We start from the raw sequence: 19,505 nt of genomic DNA, 5'->3' as shown, positions 1-19,505 counted from the left end.
AGTATCTGAAACCTTAGAACGCATTTTTTCAGGGGCTTAACCTCGTTTTAACACTCAGAAGACTCCGAGTGTCCCAGCCCCATGATGCACAGAGTTTCAGTGGAAATGAAAATGTCCCTTACAGGATATAATTCCACACTTCAACAGAACGTGTCTAGCCTACCCGACTTCTCCGAGATACAGGAAGTCCCAACGACGAGCCATTGTCTACATCTCCCATAAGGAAGTCTGAAACACTGCCAGAAAAACAAAGAATGGTGTTACTTCATTACTGTACCCCGCCAAGTAATTTCAGATCACTGAGAACAAGAATTCAGAGAGTGTTTCTAATATCCTTTAAAAGTCCTGCAAAACAATTTTTAGAAGTAGTCTTACATTCCCTGCAATTCCTCTACCATCAGCAGTTTCCTTGTTGGAAAAAAAAAAGGCAGCAAGCCACCATCACCACCAAAGAGCCAACCAAGAAAAAACCCACGAAAACCCAAACAAGCAAAACCCGCAATACTCAAACAAAGCAGTAAAACTGTTCTGGACGTGGTTAATTTAAATGAGTTTATCAGCTAATATTTGTCCAAAAGAAAATGGAAGTTTTTGTTGCTGATATTTAGTCTTACTATGATTCAGCTCCACTGAGCTCTTCAAAAACTCCTTCAGGCTTCCAACTTACCTGTTTCCAAAGGTGAATGCCAATGTTTCAATGGAGGAAAATATTTCACTGAAGAGTTCTCTCTTGTTTTCTTCGTTAACTTCTTTGAAGTTCACCGCTTCAGAAAAAAATGAAAACCAACTGGTGAGAGGTGGGGTCAATCAAGCAAAGTTTTATATACAAATCAAGAGAAATTTCATATACAAAGTCTCTTACAGAACATGCATATTATTCTGAACAACCCAAATAACACAGTTTTAAAAAATACTAGTGAGAAAGCAAATGCTAAAGGAAAGAAATTAACACAATCTAGATGCTTCCTTCAGTGAAATCAGATTACTGGTTCATTTCCTATATATCTTCCCACTTAAGAAGCAGCTTTGTGTGGGAACATGATGGCAACGTGAGGGGAAGAGAGAAAAGTAATTTACCAGAAAGAGTCAAATCACACAGCAGCAATAACACCACAAAGCATCTCACAAACATAGCCGAATATTACCAAAACTGTTTATTTTCTGGGCAGAAATTTCAGAATTCAGAACAGGAGAAGTAGTTTATGGGGGTGCTTCTGTGTATGTATCCAGAACAAAGGATTTCTGGCCTGCATACAAACAGAAACCTATCAAAAAGTGCTGTCTGTTGCAAAACTCTTTAATTATTAGCCACATCATCTGGCATAAGCTCCTCAGTTTCACTTGTTAAAAGTGGGGAAGAAATTCAGCAGAACTATTGTTGTTCCAAAAGAGGAAAGGGAGCATTCCCGGACAAACTAGATGGTTTAAACTGGTGGTCAAGACCAGTATTTAGGCACTCAATGCGGAGCCTTGAACATGCTGCCATGACAAACAGGAATCGTGAGACAAAAGCAATGATTCACCCAGAGTTTCTATTAACAACTACTGGACAAGGGGAAAGGGGGAAAAGAGAGAAGGCAAAAAGCACAACCATTTCTGTCTGTTTCCAGCGTAACTCCATTATCATTGGAGACCGAAATTTTTTGTAGAGAAGTCAAGTACATTCCTTTGAGCCAAAGGTGAGCCCTCTGGGGAGAAGTTTTCAGACTTCTACACTGGGAGAAGTGACCATTTCACATTAGTATTCATTTTTTTTTTAAAGCTTACTTTTTTTTTAAAGCAATGTAATATTCTTAATTATCTAGATGCCTAAGTTATATTTATGATAATCTATTTCAGAGATACTGCAATGAGGCAGCTATTCCTCACTTTTTGCAAGACGTCCAATGTTAATTTATGCATCCTTCTCACATTTCAACCACAAGTATGGAAATAATGGACTGCAATGACTTCTAGAAGTAGCAAAAACTAAATTACATTAAAACGTTGTCCATTCTATACACATCTTCTTAGTAAATTAAAGTAACAGACTTCAATCGCCAAAAGTATTCAAACTTCCTGCCAGGTGCCTAAACACTAATGGGTAACAAACAAAGAAAGTACAGTAATCTGCTCCCCCATTAGACTTCCTTTGTGAAAGGAAAAGTTTTTAACCAGTAAATTAACACAGCTGAATCCATTCCTTTTTACATGGCATGCCAACAGCCCCAATCAACATTTTTATAACAACTATTTTATACAAGGCTATTACAGAAAAATACCTATTCATCTCATTGTTATTTTCACAATTACTAGCATATATCGAAGAATGTGTTGTAATAAGCCTGCAGCAATAACAACAACAAATCACCACATATTACAAAAATATTCCACAGTTCACTGCTACATTAAGGCTTCTCTTACCTCGTCATTCTTCTATACCTCGTAATTACGTAAAAAAATGCCTCTGGCACCTTTGTTTGAAATGAGACTCAATAAAGCTCCACAGATGATAATTTTTTTTAACCACTTTGTAAATAGCACTGGGTTTTTAAAAACAATTCAGATTAGTTGAAGAACTCAGCTTTCCAGAGATAATGCTGCTCATAAATCTAGAAGTTGTATTCCAAATCATTAAGCAACAACAGTTATTACAAGATCTATTGATTGCCAGCCACTAATAACTGGAAAAATCATTCCAATGACATTATGAAATGAAAACAAACCAAAACACCAGCACCTAAAAGGAACCAACAAAAACTGTCTATACATTCAAAGCACTTACCACTGAAACTTTAGTATATCCATTAGCTGCATTTTCTTCAGAGAAAGAGCACTTCTTTCCCTTGGCTAATGAGACATCACCAGAGATAGCCTCTCCCTAAAGAAATACGGTCTGGATCCCCCTGCCTTCCTGTCCCAGGAAGAGTTTTGTTAAGCTGTACACGTCATACACCAGGGAAATCTGTTCTTTTCAGAATCCATCTTAAATGGAATAGCCAATCTCAAATTTTTCAGAATTACCACTTCTCCCAAAAAACATTAGTCCGAGCTCTCAGCAATTCAGTGAAACACACTGCGCTTTCTTCTAGCTTACTACCACTGGAATGCTGATGCACTTAACATCAACTTTAAACCACGCACGCTCTTTCCCCAGGACATCCTGACTGCACACAATAGCTACTGACAACAATGAACTATAGTGATCTTTCCATGTCTGGAAATGACAGCTAGCTATCTATAGTTCTACAGATTTCAAAGCAAGTAGACAACTTAACAACACTTTTAAGTAAGACTTCAGATGTCACATAATGAACTTTAAAACACCATGGTAGAAATGCATTAAAATCTGGAATCCAGTACCTGAAATGCAAGCCTAGCTTGCATTAAATTGGATCTCTATTTCCAAAGCTAGGAAAGCTGCCTTCAAACTAGAGGTGGGTTTGGTAACCTCATCAAAATGCAGCAAAGTTGCAACCCTTGGGTCATGCCCTTAAAAGCATTCTGAATCAAGCACAGAACAGGTTGGGGAACCAGCAACAGCCACAGGAAGTTTTGGAAGCCAGAATCCCAGATGCTGAAGTAGCACCTGAGAACATTTGAGCAAAGCTTCCCAAAGTATGAAGAAGAGGCTGTCAGCTGCCAAGACCCAAATGCAACCAGGGCCTTCAAACAATGATGCTTATACAGCTGACAGCACAGAACTTCACAAGCACTTCTGTGATGCTACCCTGTCCCCTTCCTGGGAGGACAAAAAACACTCCCTCCCCCAGACAGACTTGAAATCCTTATTGTTATTACCTCTCATCTTTAAAAACGTGTTAGAAATAAAAATGAGGGAAGGAACCCAAATAAAGAGCAGCAGTATGCAGACTACAAAGAGGCAGAAGAGTACTCACAGTATCTCACAGCTAGAGAGGACCAGTAGGCTGTCCTGGCCCCACCGTTCTACTTTTAGCTCTCTGTGCCATATAATTTCACCAACCGATATTTACTACGAAGTCTGGCAGCCTCCCCAGCTTTAACTGGATGTCAACAAGACAAGTTTGAGGAGCTGCTTCTGACTGTCTCCATAACTTTTACTCTGAATTTGCACCACAGATAGAACAAGAAAGTCAAAACTACTTCACCTTGCTAGAGGTATTTAACTTTGATGCAGAGCTATTAGAAAAAAAACATACCTAAAAAGGGAATTTCTAGAAGACAAGTGTAATTTGCAGCTTTACTAGGAATTTATGTCCATTCCAGTGATCCAGTCAAATCAAAAGGTGCAACTCAGAGCAAAAGAACAGTACAAACTTGAATTCAACATGGCATTAGGAGAACCACATACTCTGTGGCCATCAACTATTTAAAGATACTGAGTGGAAAAATAACAAGTATGAGTATGACAGTGTACCAGACTGGGAAGTGACTTCCAGAAATAGGAATATAAACAGATTCCAGGCAAGATGCTTCAGTAAGTGTCAATTCTTCCAAATCAAGGAGGTGTCTCAAGTTAGCATGGATGGGTAGTAGAGTCCAAGCAATTAGGGCCAGTGAACCATATCATGGCCAAGATATAACCGGAGACATCAAGTGTGTTGGGTTTTTTTCTTTAATTATTTATTTTTGTCGTCCCCCCCGCCTTCCTACAACCTCAGTCTAAAATGGTAGAAGCCTGACATTATCTGTTCTGCCAAAAAAATTCTCAGTAGCAAGATTAAGATAAGATGCTATAGCTAGTTTTTCCTTCAATCTGTTCAAAAGCAAAAGCATTAGACATCCAAAGCAGAACTACCAGCATGTTCATACCATTCCCACTGAAGGACCCGAGAAATGACTGAGAGGCTTGAAGGAAGGGCACAAGCACTCTAGTTTTTGGTAGCATTTGAAGCATTCCCATTTGCAGTAACTTAAAGGAGGTGGTCTGTCCGGACTGGACATTACATGTAAGACTCAGTGCAACTTGTCACACTTTTGAAAATACTTTGCAAGCTGGAATCACTGACAGTTACTGCTTCCAAAGCTATTTTAATGAATTGGTCAAGAAAACAGTCATTTGTTAAAATAACCCTTCGTCCCTATGTGAAATTCCAGCTACACACTAGATTTGAAACCCTGGCATTATGTAGATTCAAAAATGTCTTTCTAGAACCTAATCCAGTTATGCTTTTATTTCTGAAGGAAGGAAATAAAAAATTACATGTAAATCCCAGCTTGTTTCTATTTCATCCTCTCCTAAATAAACATTAGAAATTTTCCATGCCAGGTTAATCTTCTTCCTAGTCATAAATCTGACTACAGATATAGTGTGCTTCCACATCTTTTTATAGTTCTGTCCTCCAGTGACAAGAAACAGATGAATCAGATGAACTTCTTCCATAGTGTCGCGTTAACGCAGCCGAAGACAACAGAGGAAAAAGGATACTGGTTTTGTCCTACCAGCTCCTCACATTCTTGTAGCTTCCTGTTTATTCAAAAGTTACATTGCTCCTCATGAAATAACCACAGCTGAAAACCTGTAAACGCATGTGTTACTGACAGGCAAAACCTGAGGTCTCATAGGCTTACAATTTACCACAACATCATGTATTTTTACTTCAGTTTCCTCAGTTGCAGCAGTCGTACACTTCAGTGTGAATACAAACACCGAGCGGGATGATCCTCACACAAAAACCAGCTGTAAAAACCAAACTACAGAGAGAGACAAACTGCCTTCACGTTTCCCCACAGGTGATCCTGGGGGAGGTAGGCCATTTTCACGCAGAAAAGGTTCTGCTGTTCTCAGAGAATTAGCACTGAAGTACCAGTCTGAAAGAGCTGACACCCTGTAACTCCCTGTTTCCATCTCCAGACACATGAGGAATACAATACATGGTGGAGCAAACAGCGAGAGGTGTTACTGAAGTCTTCCTATGAAAGTACTTGTTTGTATCAAAGGCGACAAATATCAAGGCATTCTTAGAACAATAAAAAGTGGAGTTAATTTCAAAATTCTGTAATCCCACAATATGCACAGTGCTTTTCTAACAGTCATCTTTCTTTCCATGTATACGATAATGCAATCCCACCATGACTGTAGCTACTCAAACTCAATATATTAACAGCAAGTGAATGCTACATCACAATCAAAATGTTACTAGTTAGTTTATTTCAAGTTTAAATAATCATATGAACTAAAATCTGTTTGCAGGGCGGGGGGGGGGGGAAGCTAAAAAGTATTTGTGAATATCTGTATTGCCAAGGAAAGGCTTAGTACTAAAGTTATTTCCCCTTCTCACTACCAAGAGAAATGAACAAATCCTAAAATAACTGTTCAGATACTCATCAAACCATGCAGAAACAGATACATATAAGAGAATGCATTAAACACCATTGCATCTGCCCAAGGTTCCAAGGTTCAGTGCTATTGAAACTGTATGACGGAACAGTGTGCACCAAGAGAAGAAAAAAATACATAAGGCATCACATTTGAAGGCTGCAAATACTGTGGAGGAATGGATTATGCAATTCGAAGCACTTAAATTTCACTTCAGAAATGGGTGGAAATCTAGAACTACAGAAAGTGACCCTGGACTTATCAAGGACTTTAAAATTGAATAAAAAATTATCAAACAGGACAACATAATTATGCAATCAATCAGCAATGTTACCACATGAGACAAGGAAAATAATTCTGATGCTTTACTCTGCAATGGTAAACTTGGCCAATATAGACAGTGATCAATTTGAGGCACTGCATATCAACAACCTTGATCAACTATACAGTCCAGAGAGGATAAATATTATTGCAATAGTTTTTGGAAACATGATTTAGCAAAGGTTGATGTAATTTGACTTACTTGCATACCTTAAGTCATATCTCCTCAACTTTTCTTAAAGAAAGAGCAGCTGAATGTTGTCCCGTGTCCACTGAAATTAGGGGGCCGTGGAAGAGACACAGTAATCCCACCATAGCACTTAAGCATGGGAACAGCTTGTCTAAGGTGGATGTAGAATTAAATCACTAAACATTTAACCTATTCTCATGGATAAACATCTGATTACCATTGTACACATGTACTTAACTCTTCCCAAGATCAACAAGACAATCAGTAACCTCTCAGGAATACACTCTGCATTTCTACTGCTAGGTACAATTCTCTAAAGTGAGTTCAGAAGTTACAGAGTTATAATCCTGTGATCATTTCAAATACCAGGGACAAACCTACAGGAAACTACATGTAGCAGGAAGAAAATGCAAAGTGGGCTGTTAGTACCTGCCAAGATCAAACTGGCAAAACTACAAATCAACAGGAAGGATCCCTAAGAAGCTTGGAAGAATCCACACCAGGAATCAGGCAGCTAAACACATTAGTATTTTAACTGAGATTCCTGAGTCAACAGTGTATGTTCAGACATACTAAGATAATTAGGAAACAAGGGGAAAAACCCTAGAACAAGGAGAAAAGCTAAATTATGCATCTCTGAAGGAGGAGATTCAGCCCTACACAAAGCAGTGTCCATGCCTCATGGAAGAAACTGCACTGGTTCCACGGTAATATACTGGACTTATTCCATAGCATGGACAGGAGCAGTCAAAGGCTACACAGAAAAGAAACAGCTACAGTTCATGGGGCTGGAGCAATCCTGTGCTTCACCACCTGCATTAATCTGATATGCTGAGGAGAGCAGCAGCAGCAAGGCCAGCAATAGAAAGTATTCATGTATACGTCTGCAAGGCTTTTTTGTTGCTGTTGACACCTTTACGACCCTTATGGTCTGTTTGTGGAATTTATAAGTACGTGTTAGGCCATTTAGATTTGGATTGCTCATTTAGATACTTCTTCACTTAATATAAACAAAGCACCTTCCCTACGAATTCACAGAACTAAGCAAAGATTTTTGGCACATCTCTAAATGGAAAAATGAGGGGTTTATCATTCTGTGATATTATTCTGCAATACAAAGGTAAAGAAAAGCTCAAGATCAAAGGTTGGGGCTTTTGGAATTCAGTGTGGGTTTGCCGCTAGCTTCCAATAAGCAGAATTATATTACATCAACAGGAGAACAAGCTATTTAATATTACTTTTCACTTAGAGAAGGTATTCTTAAACAAGTGTCAAGGTATTACTATTCAAATCCCTGTTTCTTCTGTATACATAGAATCCGTAACTCCAAGTCAGAGTCAATCACGTCACTAATTACAATTTTCGAAGAACATGAAAGATAGTAAATTCCTTACCTTTTACTTTTGCAATAACTGTTCCTGCGGCACTAAGAATATCAACGGAGTTTAGAGCCTGATGCTTATTTATCACTGCTTTCAAAACACGCAGCAACTCCCCCAGGCGTTCGTGCACTACCTGATGCAGGCCATCTTGATTTTCTGAAAATAAGTAAAGGAGAAACTACATTAAAACAGTGATTTAACTCCTAATCACATTACAAAACACTTTGATGGTGTTCAGCTGCCTTGAATTTCAGGCCATATGGAAACTGAGCCTACTCAGAACAAAGAAGTTGCTAAAAAAAGTTACACTAGCATTTGCCAACAGTTTACTTGCAATGTTGTATGCCATTGACATATAAATTCACTTCTCCCAAAAAGTCAAGCAAGTATACTTAAAAAGGGGGGGACTCTACACTAATACCCTAAGGTTTCTGAAGTAATTAAACTTTTCTTCTCATGTCATTTCACCAATCACCCTTTTGATAATTGCATATAATCAAAAAGAGTATCAACATAACGAGATTCAGATTGCTCATTGGGTATTTCTTCACCTGATACAAATTCAACACCACTTCTTTATATCTGAAGAATTAAACCAAGATTTTTGGCAAATACTGGCTAGGTTTCAACTCAAGTGTCGGTCAAATCTTAAGTATCTTTAGTATATAAGCCTAGATCTACAAAGGTCTGTCTTGAAGCATGTCAGTCCTTATAAAGAAGTTAAACACCTAAATTATGTTGTGAAGTTAGGCCTAATCTCGAAAAGTTTTCAAACAAGTACACATACTGGACAAAGGTTTTTACAGCACAGGCCTATTGCTATGCACCCCTTCATTTCACTCCCACACCTTATTTAAAAAAAAATAAAATAAAGTAAAAAAAGAATCCTTGTCGCATGCATGGCAGAAGTTAAACCACAAGCTCTTCCGTTCTGTTACAGAAGAGGTGCTGGTGCACTGAATTAAAGTTTCACATGCGCTAGAGTGCTGCGTTGCAAGTTGTGGTAAAAAGCTTTCAAATTCAGGAAAGTCTAGCTTATGAAAAAGAAAAAGAGGATCTAATACAAGCTGACTCACTTCCCCACTGAGCAAAGAGGAATGGCAATTCTGTGTTGTGTGTGGCCATAACAAACAGGTCAATACAGACAATTACAGTACAGTGCAAATTGATCCAGTGTTACTCAGAGAACGGTTTCAAATCTGAGCCATTTTGTCCTGGCTACAACACATGACATACAGGCTAGAGGGATCTAGCCTACATTCTAATTTTTCTGAGGAATGAACAAAGTACACCTTGACCCATGAGCACAGTCTATCACTACTGACAGGCGGGTAGATGAGGGGACTACAGACAAATTACAAACCTTTTAGGGACCACTGTGCTTCAACCTTTATCTCCCTGCACGTCAAATATCAGGAGATTTTTTTTTCAACTCCGACTGGCTTATACATGGTCAAAGGAAAAACCTTTACTCAGGAAGCAGACTAAGGCAAAAACTTTATCTATCATTCACTGGCACTTTGCATGTTTTTTCCTGCTGGAGGGGAGTAGGAAGTTCTGTATCCTTAACAGGACACACAGAAGTCTAGGAAAACCCATCTTATACAGCAGTAAACTGAGAAAGCTCTACGTAATTTATTAAAGAAACATAGTTGCAGCTTTATCTTCATTTACATGTATACAAGTTTTTGAACTGGGGACTCAAATACAACAAAGGCAAAAAGGCAAAAAAATGTGGAGCGCCTGACTAAACGTGGCTGTGATTCAGGACATACACATCAGTAGCAGAGGTAGTTTACAAAAAACACAGGTTGATCTAAAGGCATACTACAGCTCTGAGTTTGGAATTGAATGAGGAAAGCAAGCCAGGCTTGAAGCAGTTTCCATGCACGCAACAGTAGCAAAAGCTGGGACCCTGGATAAGAGATGATATGAAAGAATTCTACAAAATCACAAAACGCATGGAAACAGCAGGTAGAATCAATTGTTTACCGATGTCTTTCAGCTAAATATTACACACCTCAGATGATTAAACAGAGCAAGCAAGAGCCAGATTCAAAACAGAAAAGGGTGATTTTTCATGTAAGACATGCAGAATTTCTTGCCAAAGCACAGCATTGACAGAAGAATTTTACATGGAAAGAAGGAGAGACTTGAAAAGTTCTTCTATGCTTCCGTGTGGATTACCAATGAGACAATAAAAGCCTTCCCAGGTCAGGCCATGGGTCCAGCTCACCTGTGCCTTACACGGCAGTGGGCGATGCTGCTTAGGAGACAAGACTGGCCACTTTCTGCAGCCCAGTCCCCAGCACCCACGGCTGCGGCACCAGTTGTTCTGTGCACTTCAGTAACTGCTAACAAACCTGCTCTCTTCAAATTTGTTGAATTTGTTTTTAACCTGCCTCCACAACTTCTTTCCACTCAGATATTCCACTCTTTAGTCTTCCGAACTATTAAGCATTGTACTAAATCAAACAGTGTAACCTGCAACAACCCAAGAATTCCCCTAAGCAGAAAGAGTTCAGAAGATGGGAGAAGTATCATACATGCCCAACTAATCGTTTTTACTTTTCTCTAGCTATTCACTTTTGACACTCATTGGAGCCCAGACACTGAGTTAGACATAGACTTAGTCTGAGCCAGCATAGCCATTGCCACCCTCTAAAACCTGGAGAAATTCTATAGCTGTCAACATGAAATCAGGTAATATTAATGGTACCTTCAGGCTTTAATCCATGAAAACCTCAATTGTAGTCCATCAATGCAAGAATAAATGCTGTGGGAGTACCAGGCAGCTGCAGGCAAAGGGGAAAAGGAAGGACAGCAGAGCTGTATTGATGCCCACACACTCAAAGTGGAACAGACAACATAGAAAATATAGCTGAAAATTACAGTAACACGTTATTTTCAGGAAATAGGTTATTAAGGTAATTCCAATTAGTTCATTAATAAACACACCTGGTGTACAAACTTAATTTCTGAAATACCAAAGGAGGTAGTCTATGGAGACAGTGTCTCTTCTCACTCTACAGCTTTCTTGTAGGTGCCCTCTAGGCAATGGAAGACTGCTATAATTCATTGGGACTAATGACTTATATTGGTAGGACTGGGGCAGGCAGGTTTTTATGGAGGCGTTTGAAGGTCATATACCACAAACCTTTTGAGGTCCCTTCCAATCCCAAACATACAGTGATACTGTGAAACCTTCCCCATCAGCCGTCTCTCTCTAAACAGAATATATGCAATCCTCACATGAAGGGCATGAAAAGGACTAGAGATAACCTGCATAAATGCACCATTTGGCCAGAACTACATCTCTTGCCTAGACAAGATGAAGGTGTCACTGCCTTCTGATGCACAGACATCCACTTGTGGGTGGAGGAAAAAAAAGAATTCCTAATCATGTGGTCAGGAATACCCATGAACATATCCCACAACCAGGTCCTTCTGGTGACACGGTGAGCAGACTTTTAGACCCCTAACAAGCTGGTGAAGGAAACAAGGCAGGAAAGCAGCAAAACAAATCTACAGATGACTGCCAGCATGAGAGTCCTCAGGAAGGAGTGTGCCACAGGCATATGACAAACTGCATGAATTATTCTGGGGAGCTCAGGATGACCCACAATTACAGGCTTGTAATTAGAGGATAAAACAGCCTCTTGAGGTTCCTTACAGGTTAGGTCAAGGCAAAAAAACCCAAAACCAAACAAAAAACAAACACAAAAAACCACAAAAAAACAACCCACCAACATACGGAGGACTAATTAAAGCATATCTGGTCCCAAAATGCAGTTTCTTAGTATTAAGATTTGATATTTTACCAGATTAACAGAGCCGGGGAAAACAAACACAATAAGTGGGAGAAGATGAGAGAAAAAACTTCAGGGACACAAGCCTCTTTAAGTCTCAAACAGAAGCACTAAGCTTCAAAGGGAAATACAAGTTAAAAACAACTGCTATGAGATGTTTATCATACCATCCAGAAGAACACTATCACTAAAATAATGCATTCAAGCATGAGATTAGTTATTTGTACTCTCAAAAGCAAAGGTCTGGCTACACCCAGCTGAGATGCCTTTGTATTCCATCACTGTATTATTTGTTTACAAAGTATCTGAAACATTGTTTCTTTGCCTCCATAAGACAAAAGGTCTGTGACACAAGTGGTGCATGGGGAGGGTGGGGGCAGAAACCATCAGGAACCGCAACTACACGGCATTCAGCAACTGACACCCGCCAAACAGACACCAAACCAGAGATTTCCTGTTAAGGACAGATTTATAAACCTCAGGTAGTAACATAATCCAAATATGCCACATTAATAGAAACACAGTTTTAATACTAAGGAGTCCAAAAATGGGTAAGACACCAACAGTAAAGCAAATACTGTTTATTGTTAAAAGAATGCATGAGGAAACATGTCTCCAAGTTCCTCCAGTGATTCCATCTGTCTTAAGCAGTCATAAAAATTAATATTTACTTTCAGTTTTTCTTCTGTTCCTTGTCTCACTGTACACATTCATTTATCTGTGTGAAGTCAAGCAGGAAATTCCTCCACCAGTGGATGCTATATCAGGTTTTAAATCTTTCCCAAGCTTAATTACCCAAATTGCAGTACCATCGAAGACTACTTAGTACTCGGGTCCAGAAGACTGCAACTGCCAGTGATCCTGCAGCACAGAGGACCAACCTGGGCATGCAAGTCCAGCTGTTTGTGACTACAGCCTCCTGGAATCAGTGAGTCCCCACCCCTCAAAAGAAAAAAGAAAAGAGCTCCTAAAACTCCTTTTACTCCTAAATGCTAAGGCAACCACATGAAAGGACACTCTAGAACTGGAGAAAGAATCGGGTAAAAGAGGCTGTAGACAAAGCTGACAAATCTAATGCACAACGATACAACAAAGCAGCTGGGAAGCCTGGCAGCATCAGCCAAGCCATCTCAGTAGCACACTGTTGTCATCAGCATCCCACTTCTTGATGGTTTCAGTCACCACATTTTACAACCTCTCATGTATCTTTAATGTAAAAACAACATAAGATACCTATTTTCTAATTTTAGCTATTTCTCAACAGGAAGCCTTTGTTTAGTAAACATTAGCAAGCAATAATGCCTTACAGCTATGGATTCTGTTCATGCAAAACAAAATGTGCTCATCAAGCTCGTCGGTGCCAGTCACTGTCCCTGCCAAGTCAGGGCTGGTCACAATACACGCAGCCGGGAAAGGCACTGCTGTGTCAGTCGGCTGCTATTCTTCTGTCTGACCTGATTTACTGTTGGCCCAAACATTTCTGAAGCTGTTTGTTTCAACAAATGTTTGTCAGGACAAATTTAAATGCAGTCTAACCTACAGCTTTCCCTCACCATGGCTATTGCATATTCTATGCTGCTGTTCAGACCCATACAGAAGATGCATTTACCATTCTGCTTACTGCTTCTCCACACAGAACATTAACACTTTCTAGCAGCAGCAGACTCTCCTTCTGCTGTTTCCACCAGTCATCAGAGAAGGGGAACCACTAATACAACTATTGTATTGCCATGGCTAAAAGTTTGTTTACAAGTGAAGCCGGTCACACTTATGACGAGGGAAGACAGGGTATCCATCCAGATAAACCAACCGAAAAGTAAAACATCAATGAAAAATTATTGAATTCAGATTACATACAAGAATTTCAAAGCAAATATTGTAGTTCACACTGTCTAATAAGGTCATGTTTTCCATAAGAGCCTTCTTACAAGTAGAAAGATGTGATTACTTACTTGATGCATCCAGTAGCTTTCAAGACTGCTACACAAAGTCAAAGATACTACCAGTATGGAAGGACCTGCCATGCATACTCTCTACAGCCACAAGTTTATATACATAGACCAGTGTTTCGACCATGGGAGGGAACATATATAAACTTATATCAATTTTTGTGAAAATTTTGCTATAAACAAGGTAACTTGCTTTTTTGCACAAATACTTTCTCTTCCTGCCTTTATGAGGATGATTAAATACCTTGTCTTTCATAAGTATCTCCCATGAACTCACTCACCGTGTGGATGTTATTGCTAGTTTAAGAAGATTAATAAATGTGAGTGGATGAGAACACTTAAATGCCAGTTGTGTTCAAAGCCACTGGCCCATAGCCAGAGGCAGAAACCAGCCACCACCCTCAGGAGGTCTAGTCCTGGTTATGAGAACTGCCTTTGTAAACTGCTGCTTTCCTGGGGCCAGCTGAGGAGTGTTACTTCAGCTCATTTTCTACTTCCACTGAAACAGAGCAGCCTCAATTCTGGTTTTAAGTACCACTACAGGTGTTCTGCATAAATCCTAAACTCCTTCAGATGAAAGTGAGAAGCCAGACAGTCTTGTAGGGTGGTCACAAGAACAAGCACACAAACTGGGAAGCCATTTCTCCAAAATCTCCATATGTGGATCCAGAACTTTTTACTGAAGTTTTGCCTTATGGAATGCAAACAGTCAGCTCCTCACCGCTTTTGATCTTTGAAGGATTCAGAGGAAATAAATCTGACTAATCAACATTTCAATCTGGAAGACCAACATCTTGGCTGAAAGACTGTCAACTCTTATTTACTAATAACCTCATTTTTGGCATTAAGGTAAATTACATCCTGTTTCCATTACATTACACAAAAGTATTACATGGTATCAGCAACACCACCTAGGTCAGTGGGGAGAAAAAAAAAAGTCGGCACTGAAATGAAGCTAAGCCAAAGTAAAGCAACTTTAAACTAAAATCATATTACTATCATCTGCATCAATGTCTGCGTTGTGTACTAGGAAACTGTCAGCACTCAGTTCAGAACCTGATCCAGAACATGAGACTCCCCAGTGAGCACCAAAGAGTAGGCAAAACAATGAACTGTGTGGAAATCACCTAGCTCTTACATCTACAGTTTGGGAAACACTCCCAGATTAACCCATCATTTTATTTTTGCCGTCCTCCCCTATCAGCCTCACTCTCCCATGATTAACAGCCTGCCGTGTTTGTCTGATTTGACAGAGGTCACCATCACACCCAAACCACAACAAGAACTAATCACACACCCAGTGAAAGCATGTTATACACTTTGGTTTGACTACACGTAAAGTTGACCTATGTCACTGCTGTCTAGTCTCAAGGAAGCTTTTGGAAGGCAATAAACATATGGGCTAGATGTGATTTTCATTGATTGTACACGTATAAAACAAACAAAACATTTTTCCTTTAATGGTGCTGTAGATTTTTTATTTGTTGGTGGCCATAGTTCAGGAGAGATAAGAAAACAGCAGTCTTAGTTATCATAGTTCTTCCTTTATTTGGCTGTATGAACATGCTGCGGATGTAAGGAATGAAACATTTTAACTAACTGAAGAACAAAAACTCAAAGATGTTCTGGAGTAATTTTTCCTTGTAAAATCTCTAACAGGGCTGGAAGCTGCCATAGGCACCAGTGAAGTCACCACATTTCAACCCTGTGTTATGATGCAGAATTAGAAGTTACCTACCCATCCCTACGGCAAGAAAAATCGTACTTGAAGCTTTCAACATAGCAAGCTGGCCTGCCCAAGCTCTTTCATGAATCGGTATCATGGCAACCCTGGTTGTCATGGCATCATTAAAGGACACTACACCAAATTCATACGGTCTTTGGCAACACGTGCTCCAGAATCCATTGCAACCAATGTTACAATCATGTTATATTGCAGAAAAAGTGACAATTTATGGAAAATAAACAGTTAAGCAATCATTTCAATGAAGAAAATCTAAGGAACCTGTGAGGTTTGATTAGGAATGAGGAAAAGAAAGGCATGAAGTAGTAACCCAAGCCCTTACATTTGACATAAAAGCATTAAGGCTTGGGAGGGTTTTTTTGAGAAGAATAATATACAGATCAAATTCAGTAGAATGCATGGAAGTTCCCTGCAAATGGCTTATTGAACACAGTATATTGAAAGTAGCCATGTTTGATTATATGCAAATAATGTTTTTATAATACAAGAAAGGATTTAGCATTTGGCAAGCTACTTGTCTATTTACTGCTAAGCTACTAAATTTGAACTTAAAATTAGCTGGTACAAACTTAGGTCACAATTAAAAAGCACCTGCCATTTACATTTTTTTTGTATTTTACAGGTGGAAGTTCTGTCCTGACTTTCTGAAATAAACAGGGTGAAAGCGCAGCCTTGCAATTCTTGCACAAAAATTGCTCTTGCATAAAATACAAAACTTCCCCCCATTATTCCAGCCTTCCAGGTAAGGCTTCTAGCATGATGAGCTTTTGTCATGTACTGGAAATACACAACCAGCTCTTTTTAGATTTGTTATTTGCTATCAGGGATTGACCAAAATATTAATACATCAGTCTGTCCATTTATATTTGGCCATTAACCATGCTGACTAGCCCCTGTGATGTGACCTTAAGCTATGGTGGCTTTTGTTTGGTTTCAAACTGGGCTAACATTCATACCCCATTTTCATTATGGACTGATTCTGTACTACTGAAAAGTCAAAGCTTTTGTAAGAAGTCCTTGTCTATGTAAACAGGGAAAAACCAAGATTAGATTCATTTTCAGAAATTAAAGTTGTAAAAAAAAATAAATTCAAGATGTCTTTAAAAAATCTTTTCAAAAAGTCAAGAAAATAGATGGTGTACATGCAAAATATACAGGATAATAAAAATCTTATAATTCTGCCTACATTGAAAGCAGTTAAATATTTTCATTATGTTGGTTTACCAACTGACATCAGCAGAACAGTTGTTAGTTCACATTCATTTCACATTTAAATTCATAGATGAACTCCCCACTTGTGTATGTGGGGAAGCCTTTTGGAAAAAGCCTACCACAAAGCAGCTTTTCATTAATCTATTTCACTATGCTGTATGCAACATTCCTTCAACTTTTGTATTCTACTATGCCTTGAGATTCCAGTCAACTAACCTAGATGTGTTCAGCCATGCAGTTTAATCTTTAGAATACATTAATCTTTTATTAACACACAATTTAAAAACATTAAACCAGTAATGAAAACTGCTGGAGTTTCCTTATTTACCTATTTCTGACAAATGTGGGTGAACACACCAAATGGCCATTTTAACCCCCGTTCATCTAATTGCCCTGAGGCTTCCAGAAGTTTAAGAATGAAAGTAGCTGAGGATAATGTTTCAAGCACTTTCAGAACACAGTTTAAGTTAGAACTGTAAATTGTCAAGTGGATGTAAGACTACATTCTTTATGATGAATACATTTGCAATAAGCTTCATCGGTCACATTTCATCACTAAGTCATATCTAGGAGGATTTGCAACTATACTTTCAGTAGTACGCGTATGCTACTTATTTCTTATTCAAAGGCATTTCACTAAAACTTAGTAGTCCCTGGACTGAATAGTTGCCAATCTAAGACATTGTTAAATAACATGTAACATTTTTATTCTTTAAGCAACTATTTTCCTTGCATATCGGTTCAAGTTCTGAAAACATATGAAGCAATGCTCATTCAACTTCCAAAGCACAAATTTCTGAAAAAAAAAAAAAGTCGAAAAAGGAAAGATCATCCTCAGAAAGTTGACCTTACCCTATCACACGGGCACACAGAAGGGACAGTATGTAAGTTTTGTTTTATTAATTCAAAAGAAAATAAATTTAACCTTTGCTAACCCACATAACGAGATTATAAAAAAAATACTTAACCTTTAACTCATTTTACTTTTAGTCTAAAACCACTATTTGTTCTACATGGCTGCTCCTTGTACTTTTAGCCTAAGTCACTGAGTGAAGAAGCTATTTTATTGCTGCCAGCCCACCTAGTTTTCAAAAGACCACACAAAACCAGGATTATGAGATTATATGGTGTTAAACAAGAGGGGCATTACTTTGTGCATGTCTGTTAAAGGACCTTTAAAAACACTATTACACACTGCTATAGGATGTGATAGTATTCCATTTCTGGTTTGTTGATTAAAAGAGCAAACTTATGCAAAATCAACTTAGATTAAGTGATATTCAAATCACTACAGTAGCAGATGATGCATTAGTTGTCTAGAAAACAGGTGAACATAAAGGATTAATTACTTGAAGTTCCAGCATTGAAGTCCTGCTGAAACAACCACTCAAGACAGTAATGCCTGACTATATACCTTGCCCAGGTGACACAGTGATGAGCCATTTGAATGCTCAAAAAGAAATACTTTTAAAATCTTCCCACTTCCTAGATTCAGAAACAGTCAATCCCTTCTTCTATAGAATATTTTGGTATCAGATATTTCACACCAAAACAGCTTTTAGAATTTCATCTGAAAACACTACAACACTGTCATTATAGCAGTAACTGATGTCACACTGGCACTTTCATGCCCCAGAAGACAACATTAACCCACAGCGCAGCTCACTACGCATTCTAATTGAGTACTATTTCTTCACAAACCTTGCAATAGAAATGTGACAGACCACAGAATCTGTTTCCGTTATGGTTCTGGATTTACACAGCTGTTTCCATCTTGTACCACTGAAATTGCCATTCCAGCTAGTCAATGCTAAATTAAAACAAACAAACAAAAACCAACACACCACAACCAAAGCAAAGAATGTGCAGGTCTGTAAAACATACAGAATGTGAAAATTATAATGGAAACAAGCAGAACTTGGTCAACTACATATTTGAATAGTAGCCCCAAACATTTAATTTTTCATCCGCTGGCATGCAGCATCTGATGCACAACAAGCTTCCCTCATTATTAAGAATCCGATTTATTTATATGCTCCAGACCTACTACTTTCTTCCCAAATCCAGTTCTTAGCCCCCTTCTCTAAAATCTTATGTCCAGTCATCAGCCAAAGCCAGCTACATCTAGAAAAACTTCTCCATTCCTTGCTCTTAAGACAAGGGCCAAACATGAATACCAGAGAGCTTTTAATTTGGCCACTCTGCAATCGTAATTCAGCTGTTAGTTTCCTCTTCTTCAGGACCAGCATAAGCTATTTGTCATGGTCACTTTCTCAAGGCTCTTAGTTAACTGTGTTCACTCAACTCTCGCAAGTCACAATTCACATATGCTACTACACTTTCAGATAAACAATTTGCACCTTAGCAAATGAAGCACTGTCCCTCCAAAAAGCTGCTGCCTCCTTCAAGTGCCCTTCTGCTGGCAGTGATTAACCTACTTGTGTGCTGAGACCACAGCCCATTGACCACTACTGTTCTGTTTCTCCACATCTCCACTTTAGTGATTCCAGTAAACATTTTTTCCCCATTGTTGTCAGCATTGAAGAACTTCTGGATAGACTTTTTAGTTCAATAGTTGGAGCAACATCTGGAACAAAGTACCCTATATACAATCTATG

General features: G+C 38.8%; 1 protein-coding gene across 8 annotated transcripts in view; it reads right to left on the bottom strand.

The window, feature by feature from the left end:
- The window catches only part of ARHGAP29 (Rho GTPase activating protein 29), a 52,683-nt gene that overhangs the window by 19,173 nt on the left and 14,005 nt on the right, over positions 1 to 19,505 (bottom strand). For 6 of the 8 annotated variants that reach the window (XM_065071085.1, XM_065071089.1, XM_065071088.1 and 3 more), the window contains exons 3-5: positions 8,186 to 8,329; positions 668 to 764; positions 164 to 236 (exon numbers count right to left, since the gene is read on the bottom strand). In XM_065071085.1, coding sequence (XP_064927157.1) covers positions 164 to 236; positions 668 to 764; positions 8,186 to 8,329 — 314 coding nt within the window. Of the gene's footprint in view, positions 1 to 163; positions 237 to 667; positions 765 to 2,764; positions 3,206 to 8,185; positions 8,330 to 19,505 lie in introns of those variants that run through there. The other 2 variants (XM_065071093.1, XM_065071091.1) reach the window with 2 other exon arrangements.

The sequence above is a fragment of the Columba livia genome, chromosome 8, assembly GCF_036013475.1.
Source record: "Columba livia isolate bColLiv1 breed racing homer chromosome 8, bColLiv1.pat.W.v2, whole genome shotgun sequence".
Taxonomy (NCBI): domain Eukaryota; kingdom Metazoa; phylum Chordata; class Aves; order Columbiformes; family Columbidae; genus Columba; species Columba livia.
This window is presented reverse-complemented; position numbering and strand designations above follow the sequence as displayed.